Source organism: Mobula birostris, chromosome 1, assembly GCF_030028105.1.
Source record: "Mobula birostris isolate sMobBir1 chromosome 1, sMobBir1.hap1, whole genome shotgun sequence".
NCBI classification, from domain to species: domain Eukaryota; kingdom Metazoa; phylum Chordata; class Chondrichthyes; order Myliobatiformes; family Myliobatidae; genus Mobula; species Mobula birostris.
Genome location: NC_092370.1, coordinates 46,049,043 through 46,068,097, shown reverse-complemented (window position 1 = coordinate 46,068,097; position 19,055 = coordinate 46,049,043). Strand labels below are relative to the sequence as shown.

The 19,055-nt window shown below is 40.8% G+C and overlaps 1 protein-coding gene across 2 annotated transcripts in view; it reads left to right on the top strand.

Moving 5' to 3' along the window:
- lyn (LYN proto-oncogene, Src family tyrosine kinase) overlaps positions 1 to 19,055 on the top strand; it is a 102,616-nt gene that overhangs the window by 58,298 nt on the left and 25,263 nt on the right. For both annotated transcript variants that reach the window (XM_072254793.1, XM_072254789.1), the window contains exons 9-10: positions 10,144 to 10,326; positions 11,192 to 11,268. In XM_072254793.1, coding sequence (XP_072110894.1) covers positions 10,144 to 10,326; positions 11,192 to 11,268 — 260 coding nt within the window. The remainder of the gene's footprint in view (positions 1 to 10,143; positions 10,327 to 11,191; positions 11,269 to 19,055) is intronic.

Sequence of the window (19,055 nt, the reverse complement as noted above, 5' to 3'; positions counted from 1 at the left end):
GCAATACCAGATCCTGAAAACTGAATAAATAAAAATATATTAACTATCCAGAATGCCAATGCTCAACAGCTTCCATTTGTTTTTCTTCCAATTAAGGTAATGATGTATTAATAATTTTCAAAACAAACCTTATAAATTTATCTTTTTTTTAAATCATACTTCACTCATTCCAGTTGTAGCTTAATTTGAGTGTGAGCACTTATTTGTGTGTGAACGACAAGCAGCAGCTGGGATCCATTTCATTAATAACTCATATAGAACTAAGGACAGAGACGTGGCATGTGCTGATTTTTTGGCAATTACAGAACAAGAGATAAAAAAAACGTTTGGTTTGAATAAGTGATCATTCCCATAAAAATATTACACAAATTTCATGATACTTCACTGAGATAAATCTAGCAATTTTTAGTCATCCATGCCATTTATAGTAAAGTAAAGAGCCTTCAGGCTGACCTGACAATATAAGCCTGCACCTGTCAAAATACTCTGCCACTGAAAAGCAGGCATCAGTTTTCCCAGGATTTCTCAACAATTTATGAAATGAGGAATGTGCTCTTACATTCCTTAACAAGTTAGAACTGGAGCAGAATCATTGAAATTTCAATGGAATGTATGGGACTGTGGAGAAGAAAGCAATCTTTTTAGTATTTGTGTCTAACTCTGTTTTAATCCTAAATGTTATTTTATAAATCTTCAGGTTCTTTTATTTATCAGAAGTACATCAAAACATGCAGTGAAATGCATCGTTTGTATTAACAACCAACACATCATAAAGATGTGCTTGAGACAGCACACAAGTGTCACTGCACAGTCCAGTGCCAACATAGCATGCCCACAATGTTCTGCAGTACAACAGCAATGAAACAAGATGGCTTCATCGAGGTCATGGCTCTGACTTAGCTGTTTTTTTTTTAGCTTCATAGGGATGGTTTTGGGGACAGAGAGGAGAGTTAGCGGTCAGCCTTATATAGTCAAGTCAGCCTGAAGGCTCTTTATTTTACTATAAATGGCATGGATGACTAAAAGAGACACAGATGTGGGGAATTAGAGGTCAAGCTGGATTCTAAGGTCTCTCCTCAGTATCTGAAGGCCAGCGACAATGTAGACAAAGGACGCTGGTAGATGGATATCTACTTACCAAGTGAGGTCTCCTCCATGATCCTGACTACAGTTTACATACCACCAAAGGCCGATGTTAAACATGCATCAATAAATAAACAAGAAACAGCCTACACCAACGCCTTTCAAATCATTGCCAGAGATTCCCTGAAGAAATCTCTGCCCAGTTATCATCAACATATCACCTGCAGCACCAGGGGTCCCAAAACACTTGGCCACTGCTATAATACCATAAGGAATGCCTACTGTTCGATGCCTAGACCACAGTTTGGGAAATCTGACCATCTGGCTGGCCTCCTACTTGCATACAGACTGCAGCGGCTAAAGAACAAGGCCCCAGAGGTGAGGACAGTGAAGAAGTGTTGCAGGAGGCAGAGAAGTGGCAATGGGACTGCTTCGTGTCAGTGGACAGGGCCATGTTAAGAGAGTCATCAGAGAATCTGAATGAATATGCCACAGTTGTCACAGACTTTATAAAGTCAGTTGTGTCCCAACAAAATCACTTAGAGTCTTCCCTAACCAGTAGTCCTGCATGAACCAAGAGATCTGCAATCTCCTGAGGGCCAGGTCAGTGGTGTTCAGGTCTGGTGACCAAGTATAAGGGACCCAGTAATGACCTCTAGAAAGCCATCCCACATGTGAAGTGGCAATTCTGGACCAAATTGTGATGGGCTTGAATGCTATCACCCACTACACAGCAAAACCAGATGACATATGTGCCAACAGGGGTTTGCTCCAGATAAGCTCAATGCCTTCAATGCTCGCTTTGACTGACGAAACATGCAACCACCCTCACGAACTCCCACAGCCCTGATGACCCTGTGACTTCCGACTCTGAGGCTGACATGAGAGCATCCTTCAGGAGGCTGAACCCGTGGAGTGTATCTGGCCCAGACCGGGTACCAGGCTGGGTACTAAAGAACTGTGCTGATCAACTGGCTGGAGTTTTCCTGACATCCTCTTGCTTTGACAGTTTGAGGTGCCCACCTGCTTTAAACAGGCCTCAGTTATACTGGTGTCCAAGAAGAATATTGTAACCTGCCACGATGACTTGCATCTACTGTTATGAACTGCTTTGAGAGGTTCATGACAAAACTTAACAACTCCTACCCGAAGAGCCATCTGGATTTGCTCATTTTGCCTACCATCACAACAGATCAACAGCAGACGCCATTTCATTGTCCCTTCACTCAAACCTGGAACACCCAAACAGTGAAAATCCTTACATCAGGATTGACTACAGTTCTGCATTCAATACCATCATCATTTAAAAACTAATCAATAAGCTGCAAAACCTAGGCCTCATTACCTTCTTGTTCAACTGGATCCTCAATTTCCTCACTTTCAGACCCCAGTCAGTTCAGATTGGCAACAACATCTCCATAATCACCATCAGTCCCCTTGCTCCACTCGCTTTATCCTGATGACTGTGAGGCTAAGCACAACTCCAATGCTATATTTAAGTTTGCTGATGACAGCACTATTATTGGCCAAATCAAAGGTGGTGATAGATCATCATACAGAAGGGAGATTGAGATCTGGCTGAGTAGTGCCACAGCAACCTCACACTCAATGTCAGCAAGACCAGGGAGCTGATTGTTGACTTCAGGGGGTGGAAACCAGAGGACTATGATCCAGACCTCTTTGGGGGGGTCACAGGCGGACAGTGTGGCAACCTTAAATTCCTCAGCATTATCATTTCAGAGGATCTAGTATAAGATTCTAGGTCCTCTGCTAGTATAAGATTCTGTGGCAACGCTTGCAGGCTGCCCATGGCACACCCTCAGTTTGTGTTGGTTGTTAACATAAATGATGCAATTAAATGTATGTTTCAATGCACATGTGATAAATAAATGAATCTCAATCTTGCAAGTATTTACAGTATATATCATTTACAAAAAGTCTTAAATGTATGTTCAGAGACATTTTAAGAACTCTGATCGCTCTCACCTATCAAAGCTTCCAGAGATGGTCCTTAAAGCTTATCCACAGCTTATCCCATCCCATTGCATCAGTAAGATAGACATCCCTCTCCTGATCAAGTTGGTTCAGAGCTAGGGAGAATGTAAATGTCATTATATATAACTAGTTCAGGTCAGCAAGGTATGACTCATTGTATTTGACACTTGCTTGCTTGTATGGGGTAGGTACTATCCGTTTCTGACTGTATTTCTGAGAAACACCTTGAGAAACATCTCCATGTTAAGGCAACATAGTTCTTATTGGATATAATCTGATATTGACTTACTGAGAACAAAATAGTTTCCTGAACTACACTTTATCTGATAGTGTTTATATTCCAGCATGTTTAAAAGAATGATTTGTTGAAAAGCTTTCATCTTATTTGGATTTCAGCTAGTTTCACTCTCTATTTGCTGCTAAAGCTCAGATGATTTCACAAATATACTCTGAAGTCAGTTTTGACCAGTTGATGCAAATGAATCATTATTTGCCTTCTGTGCGCTTATTTGAATTATAATTAAAGTAAATATTAATTGGTGGGGGGAGTAAATAGAACTAAAAGCTCCAGTACAGATGAATGGTTATTGAATAACAATAAAAAATTAATTTAAAATAATAATTGCAAAAGTTATATTTATGTAGCTTCTTTAATATAGAAAAACATCCAGATCCTGTATTTATAAATGGCATATCACCATGCCAAACTGATCACTCTGTCAAAGATATTCCCGTTCCACTATCCATATACGACCCCATACACTCACACATTCTCTCTCTCCCTCCGTCTGTCTCTCTCTCTCTCTCTCTTTCTCTTTCTCTCCTTCCAGCTTTCTTCTTATAATCCATCCAAGTTTAAGAAAGTTAACAGTAAACTGGAGGAGTGTATAAGTGGGAGGATCAAAATCCTAATCAAGGAAATGGCTTTAAGCAGGGGAAATCCAGAGGAACAACTTATATGGCAGAAAATTAAATGATTAAGTATGTTGATAAGCTGGTGAAGGAAAGATGAATGCTCGATAACAAGGCAAGTTATAAATGCAGATATGAAGATCTTTTAATTAATAATATGCCGAACAAAATATTTGAAGGTGGAGATGGATGATAAAGTGTAGACAAAAGTCATTGGTAATAAATACAGAAGAAAAGGGGCACATTACCAATGAATCTGAAAATTATGTGTTCTTTAGTGCTGTGGTTTGAAGTCTCCCAAACCTATGGTATTGAAGAAGTCTATCAGCATAGTATGATATAAGAAGTAACCAATCAATATTTTCATTGAATGAAGGCATTGCTTGAATTTATATAAGACTTCAGAGGTGGGATTCTGACAGACATTTTTCCTACTCCCTGTACCAGAACATAAAGGGAAGGATGTGATACATTAGTTGAGCAGAGTGGCCAGCCTCCATCTGGAATATTGTATTCAGTGTTCTGCATCACAGCTCAAGGAAGCTGTATTGGCTTTGAAGGAAGTGAAGACTGGCTCAGCTGATAATAAAATATAAAAGATTGAATCAGAGGAGTAAATTGCATAAAGTTGGCTTGTGTCTTGCAAAACTTAAGACACCATACTTCCTTATGACATACAAGGAGATTATTTGGCCCATCAAGTTTATGCTGGCTCATGCGAAAGAAAGGAAGGAGGCATGGGATCCAAGGAAACCTTGCTTTGTGGATCCAGACTTGGCTTGCCCACAGTAGGCAAAGAGGCTGTAGGTGGTTTGTATTCTGCATGGAGGTCGGTGACTAGTGGTGCTCCGTAGGGATCTGTTCTGCAACCCCTCCTCTTTGTGATTTCTGGAGGGTTGTCAGAGGTTACAGTGGGACGTCGATAGGATGCAGAACTGGGCTGAGAAGTGGCAGATGGACTTTAACCCAGATAAGTGCGAAGTGGTTCAATTTATAATTTGAAGACAGAATATAATACAAATAGCAAGGTGGAAAAAGGTAAATGGCTAGCACAAGGGGACATAGATTTAAGGTGCTTGTAAATAGGTACCGGGACCGAGGGTAATTTTTCTCACACAGAGAGTAGGGAGTGCGTGGAATGCACTGCCGGCGTCAGTGGTGGAAGCGGATACAATAAGGTCTTTTAAGAGCCTCTTAGATAGGTACATAGAGCTTAGAAAAATAGAGGGTTATGCGCTAGGGAAATTTTAGGCACTCTTTAGAGTAGGTTACATGGTCAGCATAACATTGTGGGCCGAAAGGTCTGTAATATGCTGTAAATTTCTATGTTCTATAACTCTAACTTTTCCAGCAATAGGTTGAGTGAACTCAGCCTTTTCTCTTTGGAGCGACAGAGGATGAGAGGTGACCTGATAGAGGTGTATAAGATGATGAGAGGCATCGATCGTGTGGATTGTCAGAGGCTTTTTCCCAGGGCTGAAATGGTTGCCACAAGAGGACGCAGGTTTAAGGTGCTGGGGAGTAGGTACAGAGGAGATGTCAGGGGTAAGTTTTTTACTCAGAGCTTGGTGAGTGCGTGGAATGGGCTGCCAGCAATGGTGGTGGAGGCAGATATGATAGGGTCTAGAGAATTTTAGATAGGTACATGGAGCTTAGAAAAATAGAGGGCTATAGGTAAACCTAGTAATTTCTAAGGTAGGGACATGTTCGGCACAACTCTGTGGGCTGAAGGGCCTGTATTGTGCTGTAGGTTTTCTATGTTTCTTTGTTTCTAACTGGTTCACTCTATATAGCCTTTAGTTCAAACACTTTTGTTCTGAGCAATTTACAGTGCTAGTTAACCTATCAACCCACAGCCATATGGGAGGTGGGAGGAAACCTACAGAGGACTTAGGGCGATTGTGCAAACTTCACATAGACAGCACCAGAGGCCAGGATTGAACCCAAGGTGGTGTCCATGCTGACAGCAGCTTTACCACTTGCACCACTATGCATCCTTGTAGTGGTCAAACTGCAGTCTTTAAAATGTTTTATCCAGTCAGGTAGATGCAGAGAAACTACTTCCTCCAGTAGGGGAGATGTTTAACAAGGAAACAAATTCTTTAGAATAATTTTCTTTAAAAAATTCATGGTATTTTTCTTTTTAAAAGAAGATGATGTTTGAATCCATTGTGATAATGAGTTTCCTCCTATACTAATGGCTATTGTATTTTGTGCTTTGATGATTCCGCACTTTGCTACCACACAAACATATGGACTCACATAATGTATGTGGTGTGTACGTTTGCCTACTCAAAATATAAATCACATCTGGCCCTTCGGCTCCACTCATCCATGCCAATCAAGATGCCCATCTATGCTAATCCCATTTGCCTACATTTAGCCCATATTGCTCTAGATCTTTTCTAGCCATGTACCTATCCAAATGTCTTCTTAAAGTTATTATTGTACCTGTTTCAAGAGGCTAAAACTATAAGACATAGGAGCAGAATTAGGCCATTCAGCCCATTGAGTCTGCTTCGCCCTTCCATCATGGCTGATCCTAGATACCACTTAACCTCTTACACCTGCCTTTTTTGCTATATTCTTTGAAGCCTTGACCGATCAAGAAAAGATCAAATATATCCATGGATTTGGCCTCCACTGCAGTCTGTGGCAGAGCGTTCCATAGATTCACTACTCTCTGGCTAAAAAAAAAACCTTCCTGACCTCTGTTCTAAAAGGTCACGCCTCAATTTTGAGGTTGTGCCCTCTAGTTCTTAACACCCCGACCATAGGAAACATCCTCTCCACATCCACTCTATCAAGTCCTTTCAACATTTGGTATGTTTCAATGAGATCACCACACATTCTTTTAAATTCCAATGAGTACAGGCCCAAAGCTGCCAAATGCTCCTCATATCTTAACTCCTTCATTGCCAGAATCATCCTTGTGAACCTCCTTTGGACTCTCTCCAATGACAATACATTCTTTCTGAGATATGGGGCCCAGAACTGTTGACAGTACTCTGTGCAGTCTGACTAGTATCTTATAAAGGCTCAGCATTATCTCCTTGCTTTTATATTCTAACCCTCTTGAAATATATGCCAACATTGCATTTGCCTTCTTTAGCACAGACTCAACCTGCAAATTAGCCTTCTGGGAGTCTTGTACGATGACTCCAAAGTCCTTCTGCACCTCAGATGTTTGAACCTTCTCCCCATTTAGATAATAGTCTACACCATTGTTCCTTTTACCAAAATGTATCATCATCCATTTCCCAACACTTGTATTCCATCTGCCACTTTTTTTGCCCATTCTTCCAATTTGTCTAAGTCCTGCTGCAATCGCATTGCCTCGCCAGCACTATCTACCCCTCCACCTATCTTCGTATGATCCACAAACTTTGCCTGCAATTCCATTATCTAAATCATGAGAAACACTGAAAAGCAGTGGTCCCAATACTGACCCCTGAGGAGCACCACTAGTCAACCACTTACTTTGGCAGCTTGTTCTATATACACAACAGTATCTGTGAAGAAGTTGTCTCTCAGATCCCTTTTATATCTTTCCCCTCTCACCTTGTCCTCTAGCCACACACACAAAATGCTGGAGGAATTCAGCAGGCCAGGCAGCTTATATGGAAAAGAGTACAGTGAACATTTCGGGCTGAGACCCTTCAGCAGGGTAGAGAAAAAAAGATGAGGAGTCAGAGTTAGAAGGTTTTATTCCCTCCCCTTGGATCAAAAACTATTTACACATGTTTGTAAAGGTTGCTGCTTGCTGTCATGGTAACGGTGGCATCAGCATGCATCATGCTGGAGTCCACAAGTGGGCAAAAAGAGTTGACTACTAATTCCATCCCAGAAAGGATTTCACAAGTTCTCTTCAAAGTCATGTGCAAGATGCTGCTGAATTCTCCTTGATCCTCATTCATTGAACATATCCCTGGCAGTTCTAACGGACCTGGAGTTTCATTGTGATTACTCATTAACCTCTATGGGTGGTTTATCCAGTTTTTCATCTTACCCTTAAGAGGTAAGATCCAAGACACTGGCCATCCATTTACAGCATTACCACATGCATTCCCTACACAACCATCCATTAAATTTCACGGTATGTCTCCCTTCATTGCTGCTGCCACGGTATTAGATTATGAAGACACGCAGTCCTCTTTTATTGTCATTTAGTAATGCATGCATTAAGAAATGATACAATATTTCCTCCAGTGTGATATCACAAAATACAGGACAGACCAAGACTGAAAAAAACTAACAAAACCACATAATTATAACATAGTTACAACAGTGCAACAATACCATAACTTGAAGAAGTCCATGAGCACAATAGAAGTTCAAAGTCTCTCAAATGTCCCACATCTCACGCAGATGGAGAGAAGGAAGAAAAACTCTCCCTGCCATACCCGACCACAGTCCGACTCTGAGTCATCCGAAAACTTCGAGCTCTGATCAGCTCTCCGACACAGAGTACTGAGCACCATCTCTATCTGAACGATTCGACCTCCTTCACGGTCGCCAACAGCAGGCAAAGCCGGGGATTTTGATTCCCGACCGCGCAGTAATGACAGCAGCGAACGAGCGTTTCAGAAATTTCTCCAGATGTTCCTCTGTGCTTTCACGTCCATCTCCATCAAATCAGAATTGTCCACGGCCCCTATTTAACAGTTTCAATATCATTTTTCATTGGAGGGCTGCGCATGCGCAGGCGCGCCACCATCTTCTCTCTCCTCCCGCAGTATCCTGTCACTGGTCGGCTTCCTAAAAGAAAAAAGACACAAGGATAGTGGTGTGAATGATAAATAAAAAGGAGTCATCTCCAGCTACTAGATCAGAGGATTTGAAGGGGTAGTGAGATACAATCAGGAGGGTGGGGTACATGGACGTTGACACTTTCAATTGTGTTTTCCACCTTGGCTTTCAAGAGGGAATGAAACATTCTGATCAATGGCCTGGCCAGAGAGTTGGCAGTGGATACAAGCTGAGTTGTGATGAGACCCTTGCAGCCTTGCTTTGGGTATGAGGGTGGGTGGAGTATCCAAATCAGTTCCAGTAGAGGCCATATTTGAAAACAGATTGATGGACCTTAATCACGCAAGACCATGGAACTGCTTGTGGCACCATCCTATAGTATCCTTGGTTCCTGGCATTGAACACAATTATCTGCTCTGATTATCTTCTAAGCTTATCTGGAGGTTTCATGTGGATGTCAATAGAGATAAATAAGTACAATAGCTTCCAGTTAATTGGGCCATCATTTAATCAGGACAACCACTTATTTGGGACAACTCTTAAAGAACAAAAATTAACTGAGAAAATTGCCAGGATTCCTTACATTTATTTGGGACACTATGCTACTTAATTGGGGCAGGAGACTGTTGCCAAATAAGTTCCAACTAGCACAATTTGCGCGCTGCGTCGCTGTTAGATGCTACACCATGCTACGAGCGAACAGTTTTAAAATCAAGTCAGCTGCGTGTGTTTGTGTTCAAAAAGCAGTGATTTTTGTCACTTATGGTTGGCCAGAAATAGGCAGTAAGACAGTGCCAAATTGTTTTGCTAACTGCAGCTTCAAGCATTCAGGCTGCAGATGCCAGAAATGGCAGAGATTGAAAATGAAACCATTTCACTACTTCAATAAGTTTGGAAACTACAAAGAATTTAAAGATATAAACAACCATCTTGAATGTTACAATGAAAATTAAGATTTGGAGGATGCAATGGTTGAAAGCATTGTATGAAGGCAATCCATTATCATCTGTTCTAGGTGCTTGTGTTTATTTTGTTCATTGTGTACATTGGATTAATTACTGTGTGGATAACTATTAGGTACTGATACAGTTTTATAATATTGTAGTATGACTGGTAGTGTTCTAAACTGTTTTGTATTTCATTTAAATTCTAAATTTGTTTCTCGGATTGTCTTCTTATTATACCTTTTTAGCTATTTCCATGAAACTGTGGTTAAATAGGGAACCTACTTAACTGGGCCAAAATGTACCGGTCCTGATGCACCCCAATTAACTGAAATCCTATGTAATACTTTTTAAATTTGTATTAATAAACAAAAAGTGGCTTGGAACAATGTAGTAGAAGATGTGGATTAATTTGCCCTTGCTGGATTTCCTTCAGAGCTTGTATTGCTTTTTGTTTCAGGTTACTATAACAATACTACAAAAGTAGCTGTCAAAACTTTGAAACCAGGCAGCATGTCTGTGGAAGCTTTCCTCGAAGAGGCTAATCTGATGAAGAAGCTCTTACATGATCGACTGGTGCGGCTCTATGCAGTGGTGACCAAGGGAGATCCAATCTACATTATTGCTGAATTTATGGGCAAAGGTCAGTTTGGACTCTAAAAGCTGGTCAATGATTCCTCAAAGGTTTGGCCTACTCTCTGTAATTAATTCTAAAGTATGCTTACTGTGAAATAACCACATCCCTGCTCTTGCTGGAATTTAGTACTGAATTAGAGTTATACAACATAGGATCTGCTAAAGGATCACAGGGAGGCAAGCAGCATCTTTGGAGGCAAAAGGTTGATGTTTGGTGTTGAGACCCTGCATCAGGTTGGAGAGAGAGGGGGAATATCAGTATATAAAGTATGAAGGTCTGGGGGGGGGGGGGGTTGGTGGAGTTTGATAGAGACAGGTAAGAACTGCAACCAAATGGGGGAGGGCAAGGGGATGGAAGGTGAACAAAGGCAGTAGGTGGATGGGTGTGTGTTACCTTAAATTGGAAAATGCTATGTTCTTAACCATTGGAATTTAAGCCACCCAAGTGGAACGTGAGATGCTGTTCCATACCATTAGGTAGTATCGATCCTGGATGCCTTCTGACTTGAGAAGGGTGCTGCAACTGACTAAGGAAGGGCTGACACTCTCAGCACCAGGATGCACTAACCCTGAGAGCAACAATTAGAATAATGCCTATATATGGCTTATAAATTCTAAAAAGGCCATGTGCACATTTTGCATTTAAATACAAAAATATGTGTTCTTCATTTTCCATTACTTCAGTAATTCTTACAAATGGCAGTCAAATACCAAAGAATTAAATGTTATTATATAACTTCAGAATTCACTTCTTTAATTTATTGAACCAAAATATTTTAATTCCTGGGATTTAAAGACTGAAATTTTGCAAATAAACAATTACTTGCTGTTTTTAAACCTTTTGTTCATTGAGTCCATGTTTTGAATCACAGGTAGTTTACTAGATTTTCTGAAGACTGATGAAGGAAGAAGACTTACCTTACCAAAAATGATAGATTTCTCAGCACAGGTCAGTAATTCTATGGAAATATGTGTCACACACCCCGTGACGGGTTAAAGAACCAGCAGAAATGGAAAACACTTTGGAGTTTGGTATTGCTATTAACTAATGGTATTTATTAGTAACTATCCAATACAGTAATATAAATGCAGATATATCAAACAGGTTAACAATGATTATATTTAAGTGTGGAAATATATGAAAACCAAGCTTCAAGTCTAGGGGTAAATAGATAGTCTTACGATGATGAGTAAAGTTCAGTTTGGTTCGTGGTATTGAGTTGAGTAGTGATGGGGGGGGGGAAGAGAGAGAGCGAGAGAGAGAGAGGGAGAGATTTGAGTCTTCAGGTGAGCTGACGCTGTTGATCTTCCCGTTGTCCTCCGAAATCCTTTAGAAGTCATCGACTGTGACCACAACAAAGGGGACCATTCTTCTGTGGTGGAATTATCAACCCAGGCGAGGGTCGGACACACGAATAACTCCTCACCGGTCACACCCTTTTCACATTGATCCACACTGAGCCACTGATCGATCCACCTGATCGATCCTCCAAAACCCACTTTTTCTGTGGGCCCAACAAAACTCATTCAGTGTCCAAAACCATGTGTCTGTGGGTCTAACAGCTGACCTTCTATTTATCTCCCCAGGCTGAACACCAGTTATCCATCAGGCAGCTCCTCCCTTCCCTATCCGTAAAAACTTAGAAGCTGCCAGTGTCCATGAAAAGTGTAAACATACTGCAGAGAAACCATAACATCAATTGTCCATCAAATAACTCCACCTCTCTCTCTTTCCATGGCAACCCAAAAGCTGACAGTAGTCAGTGTCCTTGTAAAAGTGTAAACACGAGCTGAAAGGCAGACTCTGCCCCTTTCTCTCTTATAGCAGAAAGCCAAAAGTTAGTCTCAGTTCTTTCTTGTGCCTTAAAGTGACAGTCCACAGCCAAAAAGGAACCCCAGGGGTACATAACATAAAATAATACCCATTTTAAATGTTTAGCTTTGTACAGAACAAATCTTCAGTGTGCCTTTATATAAAGTGTGTTCAGTTTTTTCAAAGCCTTATATGTCCAAGCAATATCAAACTGATTTCCTCCTTTCATTACCACAGTGATGGCATTTAGCTTTTTATTCCAGAAAGGTGCTTTTTTGGGAAATAGCAGTTCTCTTGCTGACCATAGATTATGAATGCCAGGCTTTGTAAATATTAGACTTTTTTTTCCATAGTTAATTTCTTGTCAAGATGCTTAGGCCAGTAGTTAAGATTGATGTTATTCCATGCTTTCACCTCAGAGCAAAATGTGCTCAATCACAACATTCTCAGCACCAGTCAGTAAAACATCAATAGATTAATCAATGCCCAGATCTGTCCTGAATGTGTCTGTTGTCACTCCAACAACTACCGGCTGTATTTGCATGCCAGTAGCTTTCCATGCCAAAGAATTCATTATAATATTTAAATCCAGACCAGCACATTTGGGAATCTAATTTAAATTTAATGCTGACTTTCCATGAATTCAATGAATCCATTTAAATGGAGCTGACAGTTTTGACTACAGAAAGAGACTGCTTTGTGGAGAGATCCCAGTGAAACAGATAGCCATCAGCCAGGTTCTTTTCTCGCCTCCCCCTCCAAAATGCGGACTTCCTCTCACTTCAATTCAAATGAATAGGACTGACTTCAGTCACCTTTTGCTAGGAAACACATCCCTTTGGCTAGAATACAACATTTTGAAAAGGATGAGCTGCTGCTGTTAAATTTGGCAGAATCTGTGTTTCTGGGAATTTTCATCCATCTCCCAGCACAATACCATGCTTTCACATTGCCATTTAGTCTTCCTGCTCCCACTTCCCCTTGAACCTGCTCAATCTACCTCTGCATTCCAGCCTCCCGTAGGTGTCTGGTACTAATGGGCTGGCTGAATTCTTCAGCAAAAATTCTTTGTGGCTGGAGTTCATTCAAGCATTTCTGAATGTTCCTCCTTCCCATTTACATTCCTTTCCTCTGTCGATGGCATTAACCTGTATTCAAGTAGGTTTTCATAAGTGTCAGACATTTTCCTTTGTCCCAAAATGGCAGAATGTCAATTGCTACAGTATACAGCTTTAGAGAATCACAACTTCAATGCAGTGAAGGTTAAGGTAACAGAAGAAGAAACTATGATGTCAACTTTGTACTCTTAATCCACAGGTTCTAAATTAGTTGTTGTGATCTAGCTAAATCCATGTAAACAGAGGGACAAACTGCTAAATTGACTCTGTTCCATTTTTCTTTATGATATAGATGAAGGCCATTCAGTCGATGCTGATTCACAGAGCAATCCCATTCCCCAACCAATTTTCCCTGTCATCTATTACCATTTCTATTAATTCTACCCACCTCCACCAGGGCAACTTTATAATTTCTAATTAACCTGCTAAGCTGAAGATATTTTGGGGATGTTTAGGGAATCAGAGCACCTGGAGGGGACGGACACGGACACAGACACATGCACACACACACTAGAGACAGCACCAGAAGTCTGCATTGAACTGAGGATTGCTTTACCTCAATCAGGTGTGCCCATGGCATCTATTTACCTGTAGTATTTTCTTGCTCCTTGTTAAGGTTTTTAATTGATTTGTGGGGTTATTTTCTTGCTCCTTGTTAAGGTTTTTAATTGATTTGTGGGTTTAAAAGACCAACAATTATTTCTCATCCCTAATTGTCCTTGAGCACATAGTGGTCCAAGGAGGCAGCTCACCATTATGGTCCTTCTGGTGAAATTCCAGGGATTAGGACAAGTGATGTACTTCCAATTTAGGATGGTGAGCAACTTGTGGAGCCTGCAGGTGGTGATCATAGAGTCAAAGAGGGAAACAGCATAGAAGCATACCCTTCGGCCTATTGAATCCACTCGGACAATTAACCATCCATTTACACTAATCCTAAATTAATCTCACATTACCATCAGTCCCTCCTAAATTTTATCACTCATCTGCACGTTAAGGGCAACTCACTGTGGCCAATTAACATACCAACCTGAAGCTTTTGTGGAATGAAACCAAGGCACCTAGACGAAAATCATATGGTCACGGGAAAAACATGTCAACCTCACACACCCAGCAGCTAAAGTTGAGATAGAACTCAGTCTCTAACACTATGAGGCAGAAGATCTATTAGCTATGTAACTATTATGCATCTGTTGTCCTAATCCTCCTTGCGTTCGAGGTCACTGGAATGGGAGTTACTGTCAGAACAGTCTGTGTAAATGCATCTTGTAGATGGTGCACGGTGTAGCCACAGTTTACTGGTGCTGGCGGGAATGTACATTGATGGAGCCTCAGTCCAGACTATTTGCTCTGTCCTATTGTGTATTTCCTCTGTGTACTCAATCATGTTCTTAATTTCGCCTTGTAGATAGTAGAAAAATATAGGGCAGTTAGAAGATGTGTCACTCCTATTGTGTGGTCAGTCCAGTTGAGTTTCTGGTAAATGGTGATGTCTACACCCCTTCTCAGAACATTGGTAGTAGGAGCCTTGGCCATAAAAATGCCATTGAATCTGGAGTTATTGTCCATTTGACAAATGAGTACACTGCCTTTTTGTGGGACCTGGTTTGTTCATTATGTGGGAGTGGTATTTGTCTTTCCATTCAGCCATAATCCTTTCTTGTACAGGATCTGACAAAGCCTAAGAGTAATAGGAATCAACTAATTCACTAACAGGATATAGTGCGTCTTGTTGTCACCTCTCTCTTTTTCATAAATGTGCTTCCGGTTGTTGGCTGAACTAATACCAGAATATCCTTATGAAACGGAAAAGGTTGAAATTTGAAAGCAAATTCTTTCCTGTACTGTACTAACAGAACATCTACATTTGAAATCCTCACCTGGGTTTTGGTTAAAATCTCTACAATCCACCACTGATGATTTTTTGTTATTGTTTGGAGAAGTTAAGTCAGAAAAAGGATCAAACACTATTTCCTCATTTACTTGCACATCATATTCAGGAAGACTTCAATTTTCTGCCAAGGTTAACCTGAGAGAAAACAGAAGAAAAGTTTTTAAATGTGCCCAGAACATGGTACTGTACTGATCCTTGCAATCATAACAGTCAACGCCTTTTGTGAAGACACTCATGAATTCTCAGTTTAGTATTTTGAAAACTGAGAATCCGGGTGCTTGGTTATTTAGTGAGTTGGGAATGGAAAGTAAAACATGTTGCCTATTGCCCGAAAACTAACTTGCACGTCAAACCCTGCATCTACACACAGTGGCCACTTTATTAGGTACCACTGGTGCCTGATAAAATGGACAGCCAGTGTTTGTTCATGGTCTTCTGCTGCTGTAGCCCATCCACTTCAGGGTTTGACGTGTTTTCCCTTCAGAAATGCTCTTCTGCCCACCACTGTTGCAACAAGTGGTTATCTGATTTACTGTCGCCTTCCTGTCAGCTTGAACTAGTCAGGCCATTGTACTTTAATCTCTCTCATCAACAAGGCATTTTCACCCACATAACTTGTGCTCACTGGATGTTTTCTTTTTGTTTTTTTTCCCCCCACATGACTCTCTATAAACTCTAGAGACTGTTAGGCTTGAAAAGCCCATGAGATACTCAAACCACCATCTGGCACCAACAATTGTTCCACTCTCAATGTCACATAGATCACATTTCTTCCCCATTCCGATGTTTGGTCTGAATGACAACTGAGCCGCTTGGCCACGCCTACAATGCTTTTATGCATTGAGTTGCTGCCACATGATTGGCTGATGAGACATTAACGAGCAGGGTGTTGAGGTGTACCTAATAAAGTGGTTGCTAAGTGGACACCGACAGCTTGTTATTATTGGTGAGGTTTCCATAGCTGCAATATCAGTTTTGCTCAGAAACACTATAAAGTTTTTATGGAATAAACTGTACAACTTAAATCCATGTCACGTGAAATATTAATCATAGGTGAACTTTTTAAGAGAGTAGAGAGGTTGGAATTGGAATCCCAGAGCTTGTGACCACTCGATGTTGGTTGAACTTACCTTAGAATGAGTTATGACATGAATGGCATATCTTTTGAGACAATGCAGCAGCTAGTGTATTAAAGAATTAAGTCAGGTGGCAGAGAGTATAGGTGAAGATTTTAGGTAGCAGAGGTCCAGGAAGAACAGAAAGGATTTCCCTTGAAGCTTCCACCTTTTCCATTTGATTTACAACATCCTGGTATCAGCTCTATAATTGCTGGAAGCACCTTTGTGAAAGTGGGAATGGTGATAAAAGATACTGAATACTGTGAATGAAGTTGATTGGTTTGGAATACCATTCCAATGGTTTGGCAGGTGCTGATTGGTGACCTTAAGCAATGGTGGGCATTGTTCTGCAGGAACAAGATTCCACACTCATTCCCAGCTTTCCAGCAGGTTCTTCATAACTAATAGTGAATATTTCATTAGTGTTGATTTGCTGGACCATTGGAAGAGTTAATTCTCTGTCGCCTTACTTTATTAAATAAAATGTGTAGAGTACTTGCTCTCCCTTGAGGTTTGATATTTTGAGGTTGATGGTGGGTCAGCACTAGGGCTGTGTCTGTATTTTACTTTTGGTTTGTGTGTTCCACCTTGAGGTACAGCAGGTACCTAACAAAGCGGCCACTGAGAGTATCACTGTACATTGAAGGTCTTCTGCTGCTGTAGCCCATCCACTGCAAGGTTCGATATGTTGTGCATTCAGAGATGCTCTTCAGCACATCGTTGTTCTAAATAATTTGAGTTGATGTTGCCCTCCTGTCGCTTGAGCCAGTCTGGCCATTCTGCTCTGACCTCTCTTATTAGCAAGGGAATTTTGCCCACAGAACTGCTGCTCACTGGATGTTTTCTCATTTTTCACATTTCGATTTAGATCACATTTGATCTAAATCGGGTCAGATGCCGTTCCTTCTCATTGCGAAATGGAGCAAGCCAACTCTAGCGATTTCTTGCTTGATTTGTCTTTAAGATTTTGTTACTGTGCCAGTTACTGGAAGTTTCACAGGCATTCTACTTTCCATGTGTGAGACTGTATGAAAGGCTAGAAGTTGAAGAGCAGAGGAAAATGTGACTTAGTCATTTTACCTTTTTGCGACATAGTGCAGTGAACAATACAGAGATGTAGAGAGCACTGTAATTTATATTTAGCTAAAATAAAGGCTAAGAAAAAATATTAAATGAGAAATAAAATTAGACCAAGCAGATATTAGAAGGCTGCGGTGTGCACGTTAGTTTTTCGTGTACAGTTATTGCACCATTTAATTCAGACATGTGGCTCCTTGGAATTTCATGGGCGTAGTGTCAAAGTAACAAGTGGTTTTGTGGTTGAAAATTCTGATCAACCTGACTGCCTTACCATTGCTAATCTATTTTGTACTTATCTATTGGGAGAGAATAATTGACGTATGGAGTTCATGTGCTATCGTTTCTCTGTAGAGAATAACTAATGTATGGAGTTCATATGTTATCGTTTCTCTGTTACGACATGAGCCCTTTCAAATTAATGGGGTGAATGTTCCCAGGATATCAAAGCTCTATTTGAAGCCTACTGGGCTGCTTGAAGCTTTACTAATGTTAAGTCTATTATTTCTCAAGAGTTGGCAGCCCCACAAACCCATAATGGTGGTTGATTATGCAAAAAAAATCTATTATTTATAGATCATATGTAACAGTAATTTCTACAGGTGTTCTGCAGCTGATCTGCTTATGATATTAGCGAACTACACTGTGGGTTTTGAGTCAGAGCTGCCAAGAGAATCTGAATGATGCACCTAACTTTCACTTCACATACAGTACAGTGATTGTACTTTAACCACTCCTTTATCATATAGATCATTCAGCACTTTACCTTTGCTGTCAGCAGCTCAGCCAGCATTTATTGGCCTTTCATGACTTCCATGAAGTAAGTGGCAATGATTCTTTGTGCAGACTGTTTGGAGCCCTGGTAAAGATATCACAGACAGATGAATGGGTGAGGATGATGTCATTGAGGTTTACCCCATTTGTTGAAATGGCTCGTACTTCAGGGACATACTGTTGCTGTTGCACCCTCAGGTACGGGCCATTTCAGGCACTCCTGATGATGGAGAGCTGAAATCCTCCACTCAGAATGGAATCTGTGCTCTAATCATTCTCATGCCAACTTTCAAAGTTTGATCAGCCTGAAGGAGGACTAATTTATTTATCCACTGTAGGCAGAACACCTCTTTGCAAGTGACCTAATGTCATAACACTGGAAGAAGTCCAGAGCTAATGCTGATGATTCTTGGAGTACTCTCTTCTGCCAATATACTATTTTGTTGCCACCTGGGTTGGGTCCATCTTGTCTATGGAATGGGATATGACCAGGTATTATGATACAGGGCTCTGAGATGTTGGTATGATTATCAGGTGGTTGCTTGCTCTGCATCTGTCCCCCAGCAATTCATGAGGAGGACTTTGTAAGGATATTTGGACTGGTAACAACTTTTCCAGGGATCTGCTTTAATTTTATTTGTTTGTTTATGTCACCTTCGAGAGCAGGGGTTCTTAACCATTTTCAAACCATGGACCCCCTTGGCAATCCAGTGAAGCCTATGGACAGCCCCATTCTCAGAATAATATATTTAAACATATAAAATAAGGTGCGTAGGATTACAAAAGAAACCAATTATATTGGAATACAGTTATCACATTTTTTTAAAAAAACAATTGTGATATAGTACTAACACGCAAACATGAGGAAATCTGCAGATGCTGGAAATTCAAGCAACTCACACAAAATGCTGGTGAGCGCAGCAGGCCAGGCAGCATCTCTAG